At 42.9% G+C, this 24,878-nt stretch overlaps 1 protein-coding gene across 4 annotated transcripts in view; it reads left to right on the top strand.

The window, feature by feature from the left end:
* Nucleotides 1-24,675, top strand: part of ELOVL5 (ELOVL fatty acid elongase 5) — a 74,947-nt gene extending 50,272 nt beyond the window's left edge. For 3 of the 4 annotated variants that reach the window (XM_058734268.1, XM_058734267.1, XM_058734270.1), the window contains 6 exons: nt 580-767; nt 15,307-15,384; nt 16,126-16,297; nt 18,077-18,201; nt 21,545-21,679; nt 22,799-24,675. In XM_058734268.1, coding sequence (XP_058590251.1) covers nt 580-767; nt 15,307-15,384; nt 16,126-16,297; nt 18,077-18,201; nt 21,545-21,679; nt 22,799-22,942 — 842 coding nt within the window. In that variant the 3' untranslated portion in view covers nt 22,943-24,675. The remainder of the gene's footprint in view (nt 1-579; nt 768-15,306; nt 15,385-16,125; nt 16,298-18,076; nt 18,202-21,544; nt 21,680-22,798) is intronic. The other variant, XM_058734269.1, reaches the window with a different exon arrangement.
* Nucleotides 24,676-24,878: the final 203 nt, after the last annotated feature.

The raw sequence follows: 24,878 nt of genomic DNA, 5'->3' as shown, positions 1-24,878 counted from the left end.
CACTGTCATTACTGCCTCATCTTTTTTTTTTTCTTTAAAATTATTGTCCTCTCTGCTGTTGACCATTGCACTCATAGCAGATGCTGCCTTTCTAATCAGTAATTGTTGCTAAGCTAGATAAATAACATGTTTTCTCTGAGTCTGCACATGCTGGGCAGACTGGCAGACACTTAAGATGAGGACTTTGGAGTTCAAAGACTGCCATTTCTGGAGTTTCATTACCCTGTCTGTGCATCATGCAGCAGATCTGGTCCATAAATACAGTTAGTAGAAACTTGAGCTTTGTCCTTGCTTTCTTTAAGATGCTTTGGAAAGGATTTTTTTTAATGTTTTTATTTTATGTAGAAGCCATGTGTGATATACATGTTATTATTCAGAACATGTAACAAAGAGCTTCACCTTATATGACAAATATTGAAAACTCCTGCTTCCTCTTCCAACTGCTTTGCTGGCATTAGGAGCTTGAGTATTAGATAACTGTTACAAAATTATGGGGAAAGATTTTTAATGTTTGGAAAAAGTTGTGGTTTTTTATCTGCCTTATTAATCACTGTGTGTTTTCCTTTTATTATTTTCCAGATACCAGAGTAAAAGGATGGTTTCTTCTGGACAATTATATACCTACTATTATCTGCTCTGTCATATACTTACTAATTGTATGGCTGGGACCAAAATACATGAAGAATAGGCAGCCGTTCTCTTGCCGGGGAATTTTAGTGGTGTATAACCTTGGCCTCACATTGCTGTCTCTCTATATGTTCTGTGAGGTAGGTCTCTTAAATGCGTTCCAGTCGCCGTCCTGAATTGTGTTCCTAAGTGAAGAAGGGCAGTGTGTCGGGGGTGGGATGGGTGCACCTGGAGGTCAAATACATGACTCCATTTTGAGTATGTTTTAAAATTGATTTTTCAAAATGCAAGAGTTGTTTGTACAAATACACCTTTTAGAACATCTAAAATAGAAGCCTTTGCTATCGATTCTTTGGTTATGTTTCATATTCAGAATTAAATATTTTCAGAAATACTTTTACACAAGCAGAGCAAAGAATGGCAAATGAACAAAATGTGAAAAAAACAGACCTGTGAACGTTTTATTGTTGAGCATTTAATAAATGCAGGTTCTTGTTTGGAGGTGGTGAGGAAGGAAGTGGGTGGCAGTTGTGTTCAGTGTGCTCTATGGTAAGTCAGCCTCTTGCCTGGTCTGATAACTGTAAATAGCTTTGAGATTTGACAAGTTATTTTTTTAGAAGCTAAGAAGAGAGGATAGTGAGATCTGCGTTTAGGATTTGAACGGTCTAAGTTTGGGCCAAGTTATTTTTTCTGTGTAACTGGGATGTTGAAAGCCATGTTTGATGATCTCAAAGGCTAGCATTGTAGCTGAAGTAAAAAGGAAAGAAACTGGAATCAAAACTTAGGTCCTCCCTCTTTCCCACAGTTATGTAAAACAGCCTTCAAAGCCCAGTGGGGGAGGGAAGCTGCCCTCCAAGGGTAAGCTCGGCTTCTGTACATTTTTAGGGGAGGGGACTTCACCTTTCAGGCTTGCAACACAAATGTCTCACCACACAAAAGTGTAGCTGAATCTCTGGGTGGGGAATTAAGCCATACATAAACATTTGCAAGCACTTCCATTTAGCTTTTTAACCTTTTATGGTGGCTTTAATTCTCCATGGGATAGTAAAGAAGAAATAGGGGAGGTGAGGGAGGGGAGAAACCAGGATGAATCTTGAAATTAGTGTTTAGAGGAAAGCATGAACCCCCCCATCAGCCGCAGGCCTCTCCATCTCTGTCTGCATGTGGCCGTGTGCAAGAGCGTGTCTGGGTTCATACGCCGGTGTGAAACACTGTCTGATTGCGAGAGGTATTGATTGGACCTGGGCCAGGTCTGTGTCCTGTTCTCCCAGGTAGGTTTCAGAAGGCAGCGAAAGAGTTTGTGATTAGAACGGTAGATGCTACTATCATTACTTTTATGCTTGGTACTCTGTGAAATGCTTACAACCTCCCTTTTTGCTTTTTTCTGTCCTGTTCTAGAATGAAGGCAGTTTAATTAGCCTCCAAGGTGGATATTGCAGGACTGGAGGCAGGGACAGTGCGCAGGAGTGTCTCCCCGGCCCAGCACTGTGCACATCTCTGTGTTTAAGGAACAAAAGTGCAGCAGGTTGTCAGGTTTTTCAGAGTGAACTGTTTACTTTCCCACAATTGATAGATGATACAGCTATTTCCTTAAGAAAGCTTTTATAGAGTTTATTATTATGCATAACAATATTCTAGACAAAAAAATATTTAAGATTATTAAATCTTCTACTGGTTAAGGATCTGCCTTTTCTGTTTCCCAAACCCTGGAGACAGAGCTATAACCTCATCATTTCACCTCTCTCAAACAGATAATTCTTGGGTAAAGAGGGGAAGCAAAGTGTTGTATAAATTGCTGCTGTATGCAGGTGACTGAACTTGGAAGGGTCGAGAAGCACCGTGGTAGGAAATACAGATTTTCCCTGACAGTTTGGTGAGGACTAGAGAAGACGTTGAGCAGTCTCAGCACTGGATAAAGAGGCTTAAGAAATATACAGTCGGAAAACAATTTTAACTCCTGATTTAGAGTGAGTACATTAAGCAGTAATAATAATAATTCCTTGGGGTGCCTGGGTGGCTCAGTTGGTTAAGTGTCCAACTTCAGCTTTGATCATGATCTCACAGCTCATGAGTTCGAGCCCCGTATCAGGCTATGTGCTGACAGCTCAGAGCCTGGAGCCTGCTTCAGATTCTGTGTCTCCCTCTCTGTTTCCCTCCCCGCTCATGCTCTGTCTCCTTCTCTCAAAAATTAATAAATGTTAAAAAAGATTTTTAAAAGTGTTTCAAAAAAAAAATTCCTTAAATCATGTTTCTAAAAATAAACCCAAATCAGATCTGCCTGAGTTTAAAACAAGCCCTGGTACTTCCCAAGTTAGATAGTATTTACATTTGATGTTTGTGTGACTTTTTTTCTGTATTTACATAAACCCATCAATAATATCACTGTAACATAACCTTTGTCAATTTTTTCATTTCATTTTAGCTACTATTTTTCTTTAACTTAGTATTTATATTCCACTGAATATTAAAACATAGGAGGGTAGTCATGGGGTTTTATGACCAAACAAAGTGAGAAGGGGACAGATCCCATTTGGGCCCCTCATCCCACAGAAAGGTCCCAAGAGCTGGAGCTATTTGTCTGCGGTCACACGGTTGGCAGGGTTGGCAGGGTCATGATTATTAGTCGTTATTTACCCTTCTGCTTATCTGTATACTTGGGTCCATAAGGAATTTAAAAAATAAATACGTAGTCATTGATATTTGTGTGTATTTAATCCTGTGGCATGAATTCACAGCTGCCTTGGCAAGTTCTAGGCTAATACAAATAAAATTAACTGTCACTCACAGGAGACAAAGAGAAATCTTGAAAGAAGGAAGGTAACAAGGAAGTAAAAGAGGGAGAGTCATTATAGCTTTAAAATTACCAGAAGAAGGAAAATAACAATGACTTTTAAAACTGTGAAACGGAGTTTAAAATGTAGAAAAAATTTAGACTTGTTTATAGTTAATGCATTTGATAGCAAGAAAATTGAAAGGAGAGACATGGCATTACTTCTTATTACCTCATGAGCTTGGTGTTTTATTTCTAAGAAAATGTTTCTGGATCCCCGATTTGAACAGTGGTATGTTTTAGATTGAAAGTCTAGGGCTTTATGGCAAGCCTTTTAACTTTTACGTATTAAATTAGGTGTTACCTAAAATCACAGTCAGTGACGAGGCTCAACTGAAATAAAATTTCAGTTAATAGAAAACAGCTTGGCTTGTGTCACTCACCATTGTAAATCTCTATCCTTAGTAGCAAATATAAAAATCTTATGTGCCTCTGAGAGGCAGGGCATATTTCATGCTTTATCGAAGCCCCACTGTTTCTCCAAACTATCTGTATGTCCCCGAGGTCCAGATTGAGAACCCCCAACCAGATAATGCCAGATGTGGCTTTTCCTCAACATGTGGTATATGTCCAAGTTGGACTTGTTTCCACTGTCCCCTCTGGCAGGCTTTCTGAGCCACTTCTGACTCCTTTGTTAGTGGGCCAAACATGGGAGTCCCACTCGGGCAGCTGCTGTATGCCAACCATTTTGGTATATCTGCTCTCCACCTGCCTCTGGCCTCTTGTCCCCCTAAGCTGAGAGAACCTCATTGCTTGGTTTGTTACAGTCCAAAAGGGAGCATCCCTGTTGATCAGCCTGGGTCTCGTGCACTCATCCTGGGACTCAGCAGTAGCTGCAGAGGAAGCAGGGTCAGTACTGCATGGTAGGCTTTGAACTTTAAGAACTTCTGGCCCCTTTCCTCAGGAGGAGACACTGATCTCTCAGCCTGCGCCTTCTGCTTAGCTCTACTCAAACCCCCCAATACCAGTGTCTTTCATTTTCCCATCTACCCCCAAGAAACTTCCTTTCAGACCTAACCAAGCCCACCTCTATTTGACAGTCTCCATCTCATTCTTGAAAACTACTCAAGGATCAGTTCCCCTGTGAAGGCAGGAGGACACTGAGTCAGAAGACTCAAGCTCTAAAAGGCAGTGATTCTTTAGCCTCTCTTGTCTTCCTGCTATTCCCAACAAACATGACACATGGCTTTCCATTAAACCGCTCTGTGGGTGTGGCCTCTGCCTCCTGTCCCTCACACAGATGATGCACTTACAGGATGGCTGTAATCTCCGTGTCTCTTCCCTTTGTTAGTAGGGCTCCATCAAATGTATCCTGAGCATTGGGATAGAACAGTTGCAAATGCTAAAAGAAAAAAGAAAAGGCCTCAACCACCATTTTACTTTATTAACAACAAAAATCACAGATTACAAACAAGATTATTTTTTGAGTACTTATGTATCTGTATTCCCTTGCAGTTAGAACTGTCTCGAGCATTCAGAACATTTAACGTGTAATTTTAATACAACGATTGAGGGGCACCTGGGTGGCTCAGTCGTTTGCCTCTTCAGCTCAGGTCAAGATCTCACAATTCGTGGGTTCGAGCCCCACATCGGGCTTTGTGCTGACAACAAGCCTGGAACCTGCTTCAGATTCTGTGTCTCCCTTTCTCTCTGCCCCTCCCCTGCTCTCACTTTGTGTGTGTGTGTGTGTCTCTCTCTCTCTCTCTCTCTATCTCTCTCTCTCAAAGATATACATACATAAATAAGCAAGCAAGCAATGATTGATAGCTGACTGAATAGATGGATCTGGATTGGCATAGATCTAAAACGTATTCTTTTTTACCCTCTGAATTTTTTATTTTAAATTGTAATTTCAGGGGTGCCTGGGTGGCTCAGTTGGTTAAGCGTCTGACTTTGGCTCAGGTCATGATCTCACGGTCCATGAGTTTGAGCCCTGCGTCAGGCTCTGTGCTGACAGCTCAGAGCCTGGAGCCCGTTTCAGATTCTGTGTCTCCCTCTCTCTCTGCCCCTCCCCTGTTCATGCTCTGTCTCTGTCTCAAAAATAAATAAACGTTAAAAATAAATAAATAAATAAATTGTAATTTCAGAACTACTTCAGAATATGAAAAATAAAATCACATAAACAATATCTACCTCATAAATATTGATCTTTTATTATCAGTTTGAATTGTTTACTTAAAAAAGAAAATATTACAAAAATGCATCTGAAGTACAGTCCCTTCCCAAATATAACTTCCTTCCAAAGTTCCTATGTTTCTTCTCTGGATATATTTTTATACTTTTCAATACATATGTATGTATACTTGATAGCACGTAATATATTGTGAGGAATTTTTTTAACTTATGTAAATGGTTTACTGTGTCTACTCTTTCAAATAGCCTCCTTTTAGTCATTGTATTTTGAGATGAATCCATGTTGAAACTTACAGATTTAGGTAATTAATTTTAACTTCTTTATTATTTCAGTGTTAAAATTTATCATACCATTTTGTGCAGTTCTCTTTGCGTGGACATACAGGTTTCCAGTTGACAGTGTTATATTGAGTACTCTTGGTCTCCTTGTGCAAATGTTGCTTGTTTTTGTTTGTTTTACCAGATATATACATAGGACTTTAATGACTGAATCTGATAGTCTCTTGTCTTTTAGTGGGGAAATTTAACCTATTTTCATTTAGTGTAGTGATTATTTTGGAATAATTTCTTTGACCTTTTTTGTGTGTGTACATTTCTTTTTTCATTTACTGATTTAAAAATCATTCCTTCTAATTGTATATTTTAGTGTTACCCATAAGTTTTGAATATGCCTTTATGATTTAATAAAGTCTAAAGTGAATTATTCTTTCTATCTTCCTGAGTAACATAGGACCTTAGAAGTTTCTGCTCTGATCCCATCTTCCATGTCTCGGTTGTTGTGTTGAGTCCCAGCGTGTTCCAAGGTCCTGAACAGTCATCTTTACACTCTGGGGTTGCTCTTCTCTGTGCTATTGACCTGTGAAATTCATTCTTGCCTTTGAGTCTCGGTTTTCTTCTTCTAGAGTAGTTCTTTCCTGTGAAGACTAAACTCTTAGTCTCCATTTGAGCATCATTTTATTTGTCTCTAAGCTTGAATAGTATTTTAGTGGGGCATAGAATTCTAGATTATTTTTCTTCAGCACTTTGAAGATTTATTCCAGGGAGGTCAGCTGCAGTCTTGTTTTTGTTCATTTGTAAGTAATCTTTTTTGTTCCAGGTACTTGTTAAGTTGCATAAAAAACTAAAAACAGTTGCCTGGGTAGCTCTCTGCTTTCATGTAACTCATTCAGGACTTGTGAGCCTTCAGTCCAAAAGTTTACATATTCCATGAGTTGAGGAAAGTACTTTGCCATCGTTTGCTAGATTCTGGCCTCTCCTCCTCTCTCCGCGGTTAGACACATGCTAGATAGTCCCAGACTCCACACATGCTGTCTTTTGAATATTTGGGCCTCTTTATCTCTGTCCTCTGCATTCTTCTGATTCACCCACATTTTCATTTGTGTCTCCTGTCTCATCCATCTATTGAGTTTTTAGTTCAAATGGCTGTATTCATTTCTGAAAGTTTGCCACTTGTCTTTTGTTTCACTCCATAACATAGGAGCATCGCGGGTCTTTTTTTCTCTGTGATCAAGATATGACAGTTCTCTCCAAACTTAACCATTTGTTTTCAGCCACATCTGTGAGGTCATACCTCTGGGAATAATTATTAAATCTTCGTGAAATCTCTTCTTTGAAAACAAAAAGAGTTTGGTGTTCTGGATAAGCATCCCAAACTAGTTTTGCTGGGTGGGGTTATCTCAGGTAATGTGTCTTCCCCAAGTCAAAGATTTTAAAAGGACTTCAATGTAGGCAAACTTCCTCCTTTCTGAATAATGCGTTGGGGAGGGGCCTCACCTTACAGTTAGGCATCAGAGGTGATGCACTTGTTTTGGAGGGTTCTGTGCAGCTTTTCTTTATATGAGTTTGTAGTGGGGGAGTGGGTTCTGTTTTTGTTCAGTTTGCTGCATTGCCAGAACCAGACGTCCGTACTTTTTTTTCCTTTGCATCTTCTTTTGAAGACTTCTGATGCTTCTGATGCTTCTTTATTGGAAAGATGAAAGAAGTTTGCGAGATGGGTGTTCTGCTTGTGCCTTCTGACCTCTCTGTAATTGTGGGGTTGACACTGTTGAAGCAGCTGGGCAAGCACCTGACAGCCTGTTCCTCCCAGGGCTCTGGCTTTGAAGGTCCTGATAGAACCACAGAGCAGTTGCTTTGGAAACACTATATTCTAAACTGTCTTGTTTTTCTTTCCCTTCAGGCTTTCCTAAAATAGAAATATTGTGGGGAAATAGGATTTGGAAAAACACTGAAAAGACCTGGTAGTTGATAATGGAATTTTATTAAAAAAAAAAAAAAAAAAAAAGATTTTGTTTACTAAAGTACTTTGAAAACAATATTTACTATTCTGCTTTTCTCATTTAACAGAGGTATAGAGAAGTTCAATCATCTGGTGAGATTAATACTTCTCAGAAAGGCCTGATGATTGCCATAAAATAGTTCTCACTCTCAGTTCCCCTGCAACAGAAGCTCTTTGCTCAGAAGGAAACTTATCTCAATGAGTGGAAACACCCCACGCAGTTATGCGCCCTCAGTTGATCTGGCACTGCCCTGAGAGAATGCCTTATATTGGGCAAATGGAGAAAAGGATGCAGCCTTCCCTTCCCTTCCCACACCCAGCAGAAGGGGAAGGATTACCTGCCAGTTGAGAGCAAGCTTTGGAGTTGGTCCAAAGCCAGGCCTGACACCTCTAAACTGACCCCACAAGCCTTTGGTGTAACTTGGCCTGGCGGCCCGGCGGCATGAGAAAACACATTACTTTACAAATCCTCAACCAAAGCAGACTTAATCTGCAAAGCAAGAGTTGGTAGATGGAGAGATGGAGATCTCTCTTTAAATTATTCAAAGGATGCCCTGGCTGGGGCTTCTGTAACAGGAGGGGCAACACCACCTCAGGCCTACTCATGGGCTTTCATGCTCTGGAAGCAGAAGGAGCAAACATCTGGCTAGAATCTTGGCAAAGATTTATATAGGTGCCTGCCTTACGCCAGGTAGTGGGCTAGCTCATTGACTGTTCACACTGCCACTGCCCTCTCTGTGGACGGAGACTTCCCAGGTAGGCCTGGGATTCAGGCCTGTGCCTTAAACCATTGTGCACCACTGTCTCAGGATGCTGAGTCTTAGCTTGAGGTCTTGCTCTCCCTAGCCACTAACATCCCCATGAAATATAAAATGAGCATTTCTGGCTGTACACGTGAAAGCAACTTAGTAGAAGCCACTCCTCAGGAGGCCTGAAAAGTGAGAGAAAAGGACTACCAGCTTAAGAGGGCAGGGTGTAGGGTTCAGGGAAAAATGCCAGACATACCTATTTTGGGTTTGGATGAGGACAAGCTGTTTCTTTGTGCTTTGTTCTGAAGACTTTTCTAGTGTATAGAGCCTGTCCTTATGACTTAAGAGTATTTCATTCAGCAGTAACCCAAGGGTGTTTCTGGTAATAAGGAAAAAAAAACAAAATACTTTTGAAAGTTATGAGTGTGAATTATCTTAAGTGGGCATCCTTATAGTCCAGACATGAAAGATTTTAAATTCAAGGCCACATGCTTTGATCTGACCCTATTTCATAATAGCACAGCCAAGAGCGACTAGCCAAACCCTGGAAGAAATAGGTACTTTGAATTTTGGAGTACCTGGTGGTTAATTTCAAACCAAACCACTGCTGAAGTCAAGATGCAGGTAACAAGTCTGCTTTTCCAGAGAATTCTTCATGGGTAGAGCACCCCCATCGTGCTCTTATTAAGGATTGAACTCCCATTTGAGATTGCAAGTGAACTGAGAGCCAGAATTCTGGGTGCCTGGTGGTATCACCAAAAAGTTGTGTGACCTTGGGGCACCCATATCACTTCTCATCTTTGTTTCCCTATTGAAAACATGAACTTATACACAAATCTGAAAACACACACACTTGGACATTCACATGGAAACCATAAAAACTATGAACATGTCAACCACACACTTGGTGTTGCTTAGAAATGCCCTTTGGGTCCTATAGATGCAATTGAATTCCAGTAAGGACAGTCTCTAGTCTCATTGTCTTCTGTTGGATGGATGTCTGCTTGGGGGTAATGACCACACAGCTTACCAAGCCCCTATCACTAAAAGCAGCCAGCCCTTTTGGAAAAGGGTTATCTTGTGGCTCTGACATCTTGGAGTATTGGGGTGAATGGCTGATCATGGCCACCCAAGAAGACATTCTTCTGCTTATTCTTTAAATGTTAAATGACCTTGTTTCTTGAGATGCTTTGGTGGCATTCCAGAAAGTGCTCTGGAAGTGGTTATCACGCTAGAGGTTATGCCTCATTTGTGGCTAACTGTGGTGTTAGATGAGAAAAGTCACCTCTCTCAATATTAGAAATTATTAACTCCACGAAGTGAATCATCCAGACCTAGCTGTGCTATTCACCTAACTTTTCTTCTTTAAATGAAAAGATGCATGAAACCACCTTTGGTTATTGAATTTGTCTCCTAAGAAGAAAAAGCTTCTAGCTCAGCTTTAATTATAGCTCTTTCCATGCTCCTGGCTTAATTAAAGTTTGCCTTACTCCAAGGAAGGGGAAAGCACATATGGTTTGTAGTAGTGCTATTTGTATTTTGATTACTTGGGAAAAGCCAGGTAAATAACGCACACTGTTGCTCTTGGAGTAGCTGTACTGTGCAGGTAGTGGCAAGCTGTGCGTTGTGACCGCTTTTTCATTGAGGTATAGTCCTGCCCTCTTTTGAGCTGATTCCCAGAAGCCCAAGACAGAGAGACCTACCCTTACTTTCAGTGCCTCACCTTTGTCCAGCCTCCTGGGCCCTCTCGCTTTGCAGTGTCTGCAGCAGTGTGTCAGATTTCTGGGGAACTGACCAAAGCAGCTCTCTGGAAATAAGCCAGGCCTGAGCCCTGAAGGGAAGTGGTAGCTAAGGTGATTTGACTAGAGCATTGTCTCCTCTGATGTGTTCCTAGTGGAGCTGGAGGGAATAGCCTTGAAAACCCCATGCTGTTTCCCTCTGATGGGGGATGGAGGGAACAGAACCTTCTGGCACTGGCCCATTTTATGGAGAATTGCTGAGAGTCTTATGGAGAAACTTTAAGTCAAGTGCTTGGTCCTTGTGTGTTAAATTATTCTATCCCTTCAAAAGCAGAGGATACTTGAGAATTCAACTTTCCATATCCCCCCACTATGACATTTGATGGGGACTGGTTTTTCCATCTTGTGAACAGAAGAATTCAGATGAATATTGTCAAATTCAAGTTTCACTAAAATACTTTGTTTCAGTTTCTCCATTTACAAATGACATCTTTTGGGGTTTGGGGTTTTTTTGTTTTGGTGGGGGTTTTTTGGCTATGAATAACACATTAGGCCTCAATTTGAGGGGCAAAAAGCCATGGCTTGACCTCTTTATCATTAGTTTAGCAAATATTTATTCAGCACCTCTAGTGTACAAGTCCCTGTGCTGGGTTCTCTGGATGCAGGAGCCACAGTCCCCACCTCTGTGAGCTTACCAAAGGGCGCAAAACAGACCCTTTAACAAAGGGTTGAAAGGAGGAGCATATGAGCACATACCACAAGCTCACAAAGGGTGAGCTTAGAGGAAAAAGGATAGACTTCAGCTGGAGTGCTCAAGCAAGCGATCACGAAGAGAATTTTAACCAAACTTTGAAGGTAGATAGGATTTTTAGAGCTAGAGATGGGGGTACCTGGATGCAGACAGCACTCAGGTTGAAAAGAATAAGTTCATGGTCACTGCTAACTTCATTGTGTTTGTCCCATGTGCCAGCTTGGATAGGATAAGCATTTGTACACTCCATGCATCTCATTTATTTCTCAGGGCATCCTGAAGAGGTGGGACTGCTATTTTTGTCCTGTTTGGGGAATGAAGAAACAGGTGTATAGAGATGGACATACTTTGTCTAAGGTCACCTAGCTAAATGTGGGATGCTAGGATTTAACCTCCTCCTGGCTAGTGCCCAAACCTGTGCTCTGTGCCCTTGGCCATATCGAGGTGGGTGAGGAGTGGCATGCTTGGAGAAGGAAAGGGGGCCCGTCTGACTTTAGGTCAGGGAGCAGGGGAAGTCAGCTTGGGGGAGTGTGTGGAAGAACGTGAATGCTTTGCCTAGGGTTTGGGATTGGGTTCTGAAGGCACTGAGAGTCTGAAGGGTTTTAAACCCAGAATTCAGTGGTTTGGGAGACCCTGGGGCCCCAGTGGAAGTGCTGAGTGGCAGTGGTGAGCAAGGGAGAGATGCCTGGTTGGCAGGGAGTCTCTACTAGGAGATCAGGATGGCAGGCCTGGGGCAGTTTGAAATGGCACTGGACGGATGAGAGCTTCTGGTTGGTGTACCTGCTTCACGTTTCAGTGCTGGGGAAGTTCATCCACCCAAGACCTGAAGTTCTTGAGCTTCTAGAGATGATGGGTATTTTAGATAAGGATATTTCCCCCCATTTAAAGGAAAAGGGACAAATGGAATTTTAAGGTAATTAGCTTAAGGAGCAAGGCAGTCCAACCTGGCTGCCTTCTGAAAGACATTTTGAAAGAAAGGCATGTGTCAGTCCCTTCTCCTGGAGTTAACAGACCCTTCCTCAGTCAAAGTGGTTGCAGGATTACAGGGAAGGATTAGTCCTCTTCTTCCTCAGAGAGAGAGAGCTCCCTTGCTTTTCCCCTCTACCACCAAGGCAGGCATTCATGGATGCAACCATCTTTAATTTTGTGCGCGCGCGCGCACACACACACCCCATTCTGTTCTCAAGTTGGCAAAAGCAACCCAGGGTATCTCAAGACACTATAAATCAAAACAGTAGCTGGAAAACAGTGATGGTAGGTCCTAGAATTTTAAATTAATAAGATGCTAAAATTTTAAAAATATGTCCTAGATACATGAGGACAGTCACTGTTAATAAATTTCAGTAAGGCTATCATTGTTAATGTATCTTTTAAATGGCATAAATTTATCTTCATGAAGAACTTTGCTGTATTGTCCTTACTTTTTATCATTTTCAGGAGTCCTGTGAAAATCTCATCGAGAACCATTAGTTCCCTTTCTGTATCGTCCAGCCACAGAAGAGAATTCATTGGTTCCCTCAGGGGGTAAAAGGAAAGGCGGCAGCTCTTCTGAGGGCACACATGCCAACACCACTGACTCCCAACCCCTCTTGGGGTTCAAGCTTTGTGTCTTGATTCTTGGAACTTGAAATAAGGTCTGCATGTGGTGTGCTTCACTGGCTGTGACTTAAGAGGACAATAGACCTTATAAATTACCTTGTGGATGTTGGTTTTTCAAAGATAGTGCAGTGTAGGGGCACCTAGGTGGCTCATTCGGTAGGCATCCGAATTCGGCTTAGGTCATGATCTCTCATTCTGTGAGTTCGAGCCCCGCATTGGGCTCTGTGCTGACAGCTCAGAGCCTGGAGCCTGCTTCAGATTCTATGTCCCCCTCTCTCTCTGCCCCTTCCCCAGTCACACTTGGTCTCTCTCAAAAATAAATAAACATTAAAAAATTTATTTAAAAGATAGTGCAGTGTAGTTTGTATGTGGTTTATTTTTTTTTAAGTCTTAACATAGAAATTGTAGAAAGTTAGAACAGAACCTTTAGAGATAATTTAGTCCAACCTCATCTTTTTACTTTAAAGTACCCAGGGCCTGAGGAACTCAGCGGGCTCGTCTCAGGTCCTGGGCCTTGGTGGATAGGATAGCAGCCTAGCTAGCCCAGCGCTCCAACCTTTCGCTTCCTAATGCAGACTCTTCATCACATAATGATGCCTCCCTCGTGTGTGCTCCAAACCCCTGTGCTGGTCTTTGGCCACGAAGACCATGTTAATGCCTGATGCTTTTTTATGTATAGACAATGACAAAGCCAGAAAGCAAACCACAGAAAGGAAGTTAATAGGAAAAAAAGCAGTTTCTAAGCTGGGTGTCCAGTGAGAGTGCAGTGGCCACACCCACTACCGACATTTCTGAGGTCAGATTGGGTGGAAATTTAACCGTTTGTCTTCAGGCCCTTGTCATCCTTCGTGGCTCACCCACCGTGAAACCCATGGTTTCCACTCCTAGTTGCATGTTGAAATAGCTTGAGAGCTTTGTAGAAGGCCCCTCAAGATTCTGGTTTAATGATCTGGGGCGAGGCCAGGCATTAGTTTTTAGAAACTCCCCAGGTGATCCTGTTACGCAACTAGAATGGGAACCACAGCTTTGAGCCGGTGGTTCTCAAACTTTAGCTACATCAAAGTCACCTGTAAAACAGCCTGTTACCACACCGCTGGGCTTTGCACCCAGAAATTTCTGATTCAGTGGGTCTAGGGTGGGGCTTGTGGTTTTGTTTTTCTAACAAATTTCTGGCAGATACCGATGCTTCTAGGTTAGGGACCACACTTGATAAACCACAGTATTAGATTCTCCAAAGGTCTGTGATCATGACTCTGAAGCCCTATCTTGATGATCTGCCCCCAGAGTTTTGATTTTGAAGGTCCAGGGTAGGCTCAAGAATTTCCATGTCTTGTCAGTTCCCATGGGATGTGAATGCAGCTGGACTGGAGAACACACTTTGAGACCCAAGGCCAGTTTTTTATGCTGGATACCAGATGACATCAGGCATGAGGCAGGCCACCACATTTGTACCCATCTAGTGCCAGTTGGCCACCAGAGAGAAAGTCACCAGGAAAACTCAAGGTCACCATAGGCTTTGGGAGGAAGCAGTGAGCTACAGTTTACCTGGACAAGGAGTAGCACCCCGTAGGTGTTTGTTTAGAACATAGTGTGGGGGCACCTGGGTGGCTCAGTTGGTTGAGCGTCCAACTTCGGCTCAGGTCATGATCTCACAGTTCATGAGTTCAAGTTCCACATTGGGATCTGTGATGACCGCTCAGAACCTGGAGCCTGCTTGGGATTCTGTGTCTCCCTCTCTCTGCTCCTCCCCTGCTCACACTGTCTTTCTCTCTCTCAAAAATAAACAAACTTAAAAAAAAAATACTGTGGACATGCACAGGTGTTCAAATTAAATCTCTTCTCTGGACATTACAGTGGATCCTTAAGTCTCATCTAGACCAGGTGTCCTCACTGTACAGATGAGGAAACTGAGGCCCTCATATTGAACTGGTGATACCTGGAACTTGCAGCTCAATTCTGGGGTCCTTTCTGTGACACTGTGGAGGTCTGCTTCGTGGACCCAGGGGATGATACAGCAACAGGAAATAATGAAGGCGAGGCTTACTGAATGATCCTAGGTTTTACAGCACCGGTTCTGGGAGTGTGGTCTCTAGACCAGCACCATCCATATTGCCTGGGAACCTAGGAATTCTTGGACCCCACCCCAGGCCTGCTGGATCAAAAACATTCCCCAGTGATCCTGTTTTAACACACCCTTTCAGGGATTCTGATGCCCCAAGGTCAAGTTTGAGAAGCCCCTGGTTTAGGGAAGGGCTGAGGCTGCCTGGTGGGCAGGACCCAGAGAGCCTGCCACCAAGCTGGTCGAGGCCTTGTGACAGCCTGGGGAATTGAAAATTGTGGAGAGAGCCAGCTTGGTAAGGCAGCACCCTGGAGTGACTCCCAGTTCACCCCTTGTGAAATTGAGACTTAGGTCATCTAAACTTCCCTTTGTCCACACTCCCTGTCATCCTGATTTTTGCTCAGGAGCAAAGAGCAGACTTGCCTCAGCCAGCCCAAGGTCAGTTGTCGCAAATTCAGAAACTAATTGAAGTTTAATTGAATAGGGCTTTATATGTTCTGATATTGTTGGTGATTGGCTTTTTCTGTTTTTTGTTTTGTTTTAGTTAGTGACAGGAGTATGGGAAGGCAGGTACAACTTCTTCTGTCAGGGCACACGCAGCGCAGGAGAAGCAGATATGAAGGTATGGTCTCTCTTTTTTTTAATAGTTTTTCTTTTTAACAAATCGTACAAAAAGCAAAAAGTTCATGACTTCACTGCCCAAGGTAATTCCTACTGACATTTTTAAAAGAATTTTTTTTAACATACACATGGTATGAAAATTAGAACAACTTGAAAGGTTTAAGATAAAAACTACAGTTTCATTTAGTAAAATTGAGTCCTATTAATTTTAGTTTGCGGGGGTGGGGGGAAACGCATACATTTCTCAGCATTTATATAAACAGGATCTTATGAATAATGCCTTAAATGCTATAATCATTCCTCAGAGTGCCCTAGGAGAGTGGTCTATTTGTACATTGTGACTTCCACGCTGAGTGTTTTACATAAAAGGCTGCTGCTATATGTTCAGCATGGCAGTCCTTCCTCTCCTTAAAACTATCCGATGGGGCGCTTGGTGGCTCAGTTGGTTAAATGTCCGACTCTTCAGCTCGGGACATCATCTCAACGTGTCGTTTTTTTTGTTCATCTTGGAGGATGTCAGTGGTTCTTTTAAAATTTTTCCCTGTTGTCATTTCAAAGCTCCTCGCCCCCTGCCCCCACCCCCAGTATTCTTTAGTTAGCGATGCTCTCCAAATGACCAGAGCTCCTAGCTGCTGAAGAACTTGAGCCAGTGGGGCTTTGAGTGAACCTGGGATTCTGAGATGTTAGTAAAACATGTCAGGGGTGGTATTCCAGAGAAACATTGATGACCTCTTTCTCTTAGATTATCCGTGTCCTCTGGTGGTACTATTTTTCCAAGCTCATCGAATTCATGGACACCTTCTTCTTCATCTTGCGGAAGAATAACCACCAGATCACGGTCCTGCACGTCTACCACCATGCCTCCATGCTGAACATCTGGTGGTTTGTGATGAACTGGGTCCCCTGTGGCCACTGTAAGTCTTAAATTGAGGCGGGGTCTGGGAACAGGTGTGAGCAGAGGGGCTGAATTAAAACCAAGGCTTTTAGAGAAGGTGCTGCCTCTGTAGATTTCTAGGTCAAGCATTTGAACTTTGTGTCTGAGTTGCTTTCATGATAGTGTGGCTGTGCACTCATTGAGCTGATAGAACCTTTTTCTAGCAAATAAACCATCCTCTGCTAACTTGGCAAAGTGAGGGAAAGACCAGATTTCCAGCCTGGGGCATATTAATAAATAGGGACAGTGTCCTCTGTCATAGAGGGCAGCTGTTCCAGGTAATTTCTAGTCCTTGTTTCTCTACAGTGTGGAAGGTGTTTGACTGATACAGGCAGGCCAAGAAGACAGAAGCACACCCTTGAGGGAGTACCAGGGAGTAAGACTACTGGTGAAGCGCAGATTTAGCTGAGGGGCACCTAAGAAGTCTTGCATATATGCTAATACAATGACCCTCCCAGGGCATCTTCAGGGGCAAGCACCAGCATTTGAAGTAAATGCTCAAAGAAGGATGGGTGTTGTTTTTAGAAAGCTTATGGTCTGAAGTCTCATAATTTTCAGAGATTAAATTGTCACCATTAGATTTAGCTTGGGAGTTCTAACAAATGTTCTGATCAAAATTTCTGCCATCCAGCACTGAGGAATTTGAGAACCTTTGGGTCTATTCATGTGTTTTTTCCTAGGATAGCACTGACCTTGATTAATTCGGCCCACCAAGGTTCACGCAGTCATAGAATTTTAAGACTAGAAAGGGAACTTGCCAAACTCAGCTCCCTTTGGGTTTGGGAGAAATGGAGATAGTAGAAGGTTTGGTAGAGCTCAGGTTCCAGGGCCCCCTCTCATGTTTTTTTTTTTTTTTTTTTCTTTTCTTTCCCCCACCATCACATCTTATGGCTCGGGATTAATGATTTAACTTTCTAATAGAAACAGTGTCTCATTGCATTTGAAGAGTGGGTTACATTTTCAAAGAACTGGCAGGATGGTGGATTTTAACAAGCCCCGCTGGGCCCATGAGGAACAACCACAGGAACTGCACGTGACTGGCCCAAGGTCACACAGCCAGTTACTGTGCTAGCCAGGAGTAGAAATGCACTCCCTGATCCCAGCCTTGTGGACCGTGGCTCGTGGGAAAGCTGGAGAGCTCTGTTGGGTTGCCTGCTGTGGGGGAGGAGGACAGTCTAAAAAAAGAATTGGTGATTCTACTGGAATTTAAAAATCATGCGATAAAAGAGGAGTCTTTTGTCTCTAAGGAACTGGACTCTGGATTGTATTACTGAAAAAAATATATGTATATATAAACACACATATATGTGTGTGTAGGCCTTCCAAGTCCTCTTCAAACCTAAGCACGTGTATTAGACAACCAGCTGTGAACATACTGCTCGTCGGCTCCCTTCCCCAGGCCTTCAGCACAGCAGTCTGAGGCACTTGGGCATGTAAAGAAAAGCAGCTAGGTGATAGGAGTCTGGCGACAAAACCATTTGGTGCCAGAATGGGGTGGCGGCCTCCTGACTCTTGTATTCAGTGCCTCCCTGGCAGCTCCAGCTGACCCTGGCCTTAAAGCATCCCAGCAGCTGCCTGCCCAAGTGCCAACTGAATTCTGAGTACAGGTCCGTGAAGTGCTTATTGCTGCAGTATCTGCCAGCCCCTGTTTGAAAGCATCTTTTTTTGGGATTTGAAAAGAATTTTGAATTTTTTTTTTAACTTGTTATGTGTAAAACACTGATGCATTCTCCTTCCCAAATCCCCTCTGTTCTTTCAGCTTATTTTGGTGCCACGCTTAACAGCTTCATCCACGTCCTCATGTACTCGTACTACGGTCTGTCATCTGTCCCTTCCATGCGCCCATACCTCTGGTGGAAGAAGTACATCACTCAGGGCCAGCTGGTATGTAACTCTCCCTCCCAGGACTCGGTGGCTCCTCCCGCCTCTTCCTGGCTGTATTGTTATTTAATAGCCTCTAGGGGGCGCCTGGGTGGCTCATTCGGTTAAGCGTCCAACTTTGGCTCAGGTCATGATCTTGCAGTTTGTGGGTTCCAGCCCCACATCAGGCTCTGTGCTGACAGCTCAGAGCCTGGAGCCTGCTTCGGTTTCTGTGTCTCCCCCTCTCTCTGCTTCTCCCCTGCTCATGCTCTGTCTGTCAAAAATAAAGAAACGTTAAAAAAAAAATTAAAAATAGGGGCGCCTGGGTGGCTCAGTCAGTTAAGCATCCGATTTCGGCTCAGTTCATGAACTCGCGGTTTGTGAGTTGGAGCCCTGCGTCTGCCTCTGTGCTGACAGCTCAGAGCCTGGAGCCTGCTTCCGATTTGTGTCTCCCTCTCTCTCTCTCTGTTCCTCCCCTGCTTGCACGCGCACAGACACACACACTCTCTCTCTCTCTCACTCTCTCTCTCTCTCTCTCTCTCTCAAAAGTAAATAAAGATTAAAAATTTTTAAAAATAAAAATAAAGTAATAGCATCTAACATGTGCCTCTCGCGCCCTTTCTTATTTGATCCAGTTAAACTACTTGCAGAGAGGAAAATTTTCTTAATTTTAATTGGTGAGGAAATTGTGCCTGTGGGCACACAGCTAATTGGGTTGTAGAATGAGGACTAGAATCTCATTTCCTGACTTCAAGTTAGGCCCTTTGTCCTTAGTTTGTGCACAAAGTGTGTGTGTGTGTGTGTGTGTGTGTGTGTGTGTGTGTGTGTGTGTGTGTGTTTCCGTTTCCAGGAGTTTTAGAAGGAGCTGGGGGGCGAGGTAGCAGGAGTCCCAGCTACTTGTAGCTGTTAGGCAGTGAGGATGTCTGTTAAGGCAGGTGCCAGGTGACCTCTCAGCCCCCGTGTAGCAAAGCACCTGTTGGTGAGAATGGCACCTGCTGTGCTTCAGATGACAGCCTCCTTCCTGAGATTCACCACACCGGGGCAACTGTTGCATTGGTGCTTTTGTCTCACCATCCTTTGTTAAGCTTCCCCAAGCTGTCAGCATATTACAGATGCATACTTCTCTCCCCTTGTGAATTCTTTCGTGAACTAATTATTAATATTACTACTAATCTTAAACACTGACATTTGTTGAGTCTATGTAAGGAAGCAGTTTTACGTGGACTATTCCAATAGTCTCATTTCATGTTGTTATCCCCATTTTGTGGATGAGGACGCTGAGGCAATAGGCCAATGCTAGCTGACTGAGGGTTTAGACATTAAACCCTTAGCCCTAGCCCTGCCCTATCAACACATTTTTCTAAAGAAACCAAGCTGATTCCAATCTTTCCAAGTCAATTATGATTTTCCAATATTTAAAAATAATCTGGCAAAAAAAAATCTGAGAAGATGGTCTGAACTACTTATGTGTTTGACATTTCATTATCACCTCTTTGCCAGCTGCTCTGCAGTCCTTGTTAATTTTTTCAGTCACCTGTGAGAAGGGATAATTGTTCTTTAACCTTCTTGTTACACTTGAGAAGTGATGCAGAAATTGATTTATACCACCCAGCCCTGGCTACGCAGAAGCAGCATTTAAAAGAACAGACTGGGAAAATTGGTTCCCCATTTAAACTCTGCCCTTTGAAGTAGAAGATTGCACTCAGTTTGCTTAGATTTAAGCACCACTCCTAGTTATTTCTTAGCCGGGAATACTTAACCTTAAAAAAGAGAAGAAGGGAAAAAAAACAAAAAACAGTTCTACATAAAAACCCTGGGAGCTGGGATATGTGGTGGACAGAAACCTGCCCCCTGTTGTTATTCCTCTAGAAGACAACACCCTTCAGGAGCCACACCTCATTTTCACTCCTTTTCCCTGTTTCTCCAAGCAATTCCACATGCTTTTCAAGATTTATTCATCAGAAATTATCTATGGACTTAGCATTAAATCCCGATAGAAGGTCAGACCAGCCTTCTTCAAACCCAAATGGTACATGGATAAGGAATCAGAAGAGTGTCCAGTGGGATTGCATATCCCACAGAGATACCACTGTTATCTTTAAACATACACCCCCCACACCCTTCCTTTCTCCCCTAAAAAGGTAAAGCAAACAAAAAAATATCTTTCATGTCTATGAGGCACCTGGGTGGCTCAGTCAATTAAGCATCCAGCTCTGGATTTCTGTTCAGGTCATGATCTCGTAGTTCGTGGGTTCGAGCTCTGCTTTGGGCTCTGCGCTGACAGTGTGGAGCCTGCTTGGGATTCTCTCTCTCCCTCTCTCTCTCTCTCTCTCTTTCTGCCCCTCCCCCACTTGCTCTCTCTCAAAAATAATAAGTAAACATTGTTTTTAAATACCTTGCATCTCTCTATACAGGGTCCCTAAAGTTTGTATGTGGAGGGGGGATTAAGTTTTCATTTCTTTACCCACTTCATTGAGATATAATAAGCTTGTAGCATTGTATGAAGTATATGGTATAATGATTGGATATATGTATGTATTGTGAGATGATTAGGACAATTAAGTTCAATTAACCTCTAGAGTCACTATACATAGCTCCAATTTTTTTCTTGCTGTGAGCACTTCTAAGATCTCTCTTTTAACAGCTTGTGTATGTACAATATAGTATTTTTAACTATTCTCTGCATTTTTTTAAATTTTACTTTAGAGAGAGAGCATGCTTATACATGTGCATGTGAGTGCAAGCAGGGGAGGGGCAGAGATTGAAGAAGAGAATCCCAAGCAGGCTCCATGCTGTCTGTGCAGAGTCCGACATGAGGCTTGAACCCATGAACCTTGAGACCATGACCTGAGCTGAAATCAAGAGTCCAACGCTTAACTGACTAAGCCACCCAGGCATCCCTATTTTCTGAATTAGAGAAAAGGTGATTGAAGTAGTCTGGAAGGGGAGAAGAATATATATAAGACAAAGGCACAGGGTCCCTGGGTGGCTCAGTGAGTTAAGCTTCTGACTCTTGGTATTGGCTCAGGTAATGGTCTCACAGTTCATGGGTTCGAGCCCTACATCGGGCTCTGCACTGACAGCCTGAAGCCTGCTTGGGATTCTCTCTCTTCCTCTCTGTCTGCCCCTCCCCCCCAAATAAATAAATAAATAAACATTTTTTTTTTAAGACAAAGGCAAATATATAGTGTAGGATAAATTTATGTATAAATGTATGCATAGTGTTTATGAAGTAACTGACTTCTGCACCAGAAAGGCCTGTAAGTGTTTATTCACAGACTGAGGAGTGCTGGATGGAGAGCCAGTCTGGGGTGGCACTGTGTCCATGGGCCATGGCTGATCAGCTGTATCCCCTCTCTCCCACCAGCTTCAGTTTGTGCTGACAATCATCCAGACCAGCTGCGGGGTCATCTGGCCGTGTTCGTTCCCTCTTGGGTGGCTGTACTTCCAGATCGGATACATGATCTCTCTAATTGCTTTCTTCACAAACTTCTACATTCAGGTAAATCTCACTCTTCTGTGGCCTTTGCTAAAAAGCCCCTCATCTGTTCATTTCAGGGGGCCATCACAACACGTGGGACCCTTGCTGTCACAGTGACAGGGCAGCCCCTGCCTACAGCAGGGGGACTTCTGCCAACATAGGAGATGCTGAAATCTGTCCCAAACCTCCAGAGGGCTCCATCTTTGGAAAGAGGGCCGGGATTCACGTGGGAAAGCAGAGCTGTTGAACAAGCTCCGTGTTGGACTGCTCAGGGCCCCCTGCAGACACGTGATGGGTGATTTCAGTCAGTCTCACAGCCCTACTGCTCAGAACTTTGTGACGAAATTAAATGTCCAAAGAAATTTCCCTCACAGCTCTCAGCTGTAGATAGAAATCTGCCTCTTTGTCCCAGTTTTCTCACACGTCCACTGCTTGGGTTTGGGGGCTCAGTTCATTCCGAAGTGCATGATGTGAGGTAAGTTTTACTCACAGAAGGGTCCATTTAGGGTAGATTGTCTCCCATGGATCACTTGGTGGCTCCCCGCCACCCCTGGATGACGTGTGTTCCTGCTCCCGTGCAGTGCCTGGTTCTGGGCAGGCACCAGAGGTCAGGAGCAAGGGCAGAGGCCATGGATGTGGAGGCAGTAAAGCCCAGTCCGTCGACCAGCCACCTGGGGGCTCAGCCCCTTCCCTGTGCCCACAGGCACCTTTCTTCACACCCCCCTGCACATGGTGTGTTTGAGTGAGCTCGTGAGCAGACCTTGAAGATAAGAGATGTGAGTGATGGGAGAGCTACTACTACAGAGAGGGAGAAGCTGGTGTGGCCTTGTAACCTCGATAACCTGCCATCCGGATACAGACAGGGCGAAGCCAAATAAAGCGCAAATTGAATTTTCTACTTAATTTTTAGAATAGCACTTATATCGCAGCCTATACCTCCCTGAACTTACCTCATGCCACGCCTCAAAAAAGAAAAAGTGATTAAAACCTGTGGCAAAAAATGTACCCAGGGTCGCCTGACTGCAGACCTCGCGGTATTGGATGCTAGCAGGAAACTAGGTTGAAGTTAGGGAAGCAGGGCGCCCCCATCCACCAGCAGAGCACCCATTCACACGGCCTGTCTGCCCTTCTTCATTTCAGACTTACAACAAGAAGGGGGCCTCGCGGAGGAAAGAGCACCTGAAAGACCACCAGAATGGGTCCGTGGCTGCTGTGAACGGACACACCAACAGCTTTTCTTCCCTGGAAAACCATGTGAAGCCAAGGAAGCAGCGCAAGGATTGAAGCGGAAGAGTTGAAGACCTCCAAAACCCATCGTCTGATTGTAAGCACAGTATGAGTTGTGCCCGATGCTCGTTAACAGCTGCTGTAACTAGTCCGGCCTACAATAGTGTGACTCATGTAGGACCTCTTTCATCAGTTCAAAACCCCTAGAATACCTATACAGATTATACATGTAGGCATAAGATTTTTAACATTTCTGGGCTCTCACCGACCCTGCGCTAGACTGTGGAGGGCGTATTATTGTAGTATACGACACTGCTGTTGCCTTATTAGTTATAACATGATAGGTGCTGAATTGTGATTCACAATTTAAAAACACTGTAATCCAAACTTTTTTTTTTTTTACTGTAGATCATGCATGTGACTGTAAATTTGTACAATGTTGTTACAGTAGAAAAACACACATGCCTTAAAATTTAAAAAGCAGGGCCCAAAGCTTATTAATTTAAATTAGGATATGTCTCAAGTTTTTATTCATTTTTAATAGCTCTGTTTAGAAAAATCAAAGACCATGATTTATTGAACTAGCGTGTGACACATAATGTCAAGTGACTTGTATATGTGAAATCAGAAATGGCACCTTCAGTTTTATAATATTGGCTTTAAATCAGGCAGGCTCAATTCTAGTGGAACAGTCAGTTTAACTTTTTAACAGATCTTATTTTTTTATTTTGAGTGCCACTATTAATAATGTAAAAAGGGAGGGGGGGCTCTAAAGCAGTTTTGATGAAACCTAAGTATATATTCTTTGTCTTCAAGATTTTAGGAAGTATGTAGGGCGAGTGGGACATTTAAAATATCTGAAGTGCTAAGTGTTTTTATACGGGAAACAACGCCCATTTTGCTTTCCACTCGTCAGAGGGAGGATGTACACTTTTCAAAAGAGATGATTGAATATTTACCATTTGACGGAATCCCATAGATGAACAATGGGGAACTAGTTGGCCAGGGTCCAAATTTGGATTGATTCCTGTGCTGCTGTCTGTTTTGACACAAACTTCTTTTAAAATGTGCCTAGCTTATTAAAATGAATAAATGGGGGGAAAAGGGACCTTAAAAATTTTTAAGGTAAAATTAAACAGATAGCTATAGCCTAAGAGAACTGGGAAATTGGATAGAGATAATTTGTTTAATGTAAATCTAATGGTATGTCATTTTTTTTTCTGCTTAGAATCTAAAGGTTTGTGTAGAACTGCTTATTTAAAAATAAGACTGCTTATCATAAAATCATGTCTATCACACTTGAGGCAGTGGTCAAACAAATAAGGACTATTGTGTGTGTCATTTTAAAGTGTTGAAATTTAGTCTCTGAATATCTTCTCCATTCGGGGAAAAAACAGTCATTGAACCACTCGTGACGCATCTGAGAAGGTCATCGACAATGTATAAACTAATTGTTGGTTTGATATTTATGTAAATATCAGTTTATCATGCTTTAATTTTGCACATTCATATTATAGGGAGCCGACTGGTTCTCTTCTTAGTCTTGTGGGTTTTCTGTTTGGAAGGAGTCACAGCATCTGTTTACATTTACCTTATCAAATCTAGAATGTGTATATTTGTAAATGTGTGTCTTCCTAGGTACTAGTTTGCGAATGTCTTTACATATTTCAATACAGAAACTATAACATTCAATAGTGTGCTGTCAAAGTGTGCTTTAGCTCACCTGGGTATATCCACACTGTTAAATAATGTCTGAACATTAATCATTAAAACATTTTTGATTACCTGTGCTCGCGTTTTACATTGTTTGTATGCTACCAATTCGGACACATTGGAGGAAAATCCACTTTCTTCACCTTGTAGGAACTCACCCAGGTAGATGTAAATAATTTAGTGGGAAAGGTTATCCTGTTGCTCAGCTCACATGAGGACAGATCCCCATGTAGTGAGGCATGGTGGTCAGTCCCCCCTAATGGTTTCTCTCGGCCTTTTT

This window comes from Neofelis nebulosa, chromosome 6 (genome assembly GCF_028018385.1).
Source record: "Neofelis nebulosa isolate mNeoNeb1 chromosome 6, mNeoNeb1.pri, whole genome shotgun sequence".
NCBI lineage: Eukaryota > Metazoa > Chordata > Mammalia > Carnivora > Felidae > Neofelis > Neofelis nebulosa.
This window is presented reverse-complemented; position numbering and strand designations above follow the sequence as displayed.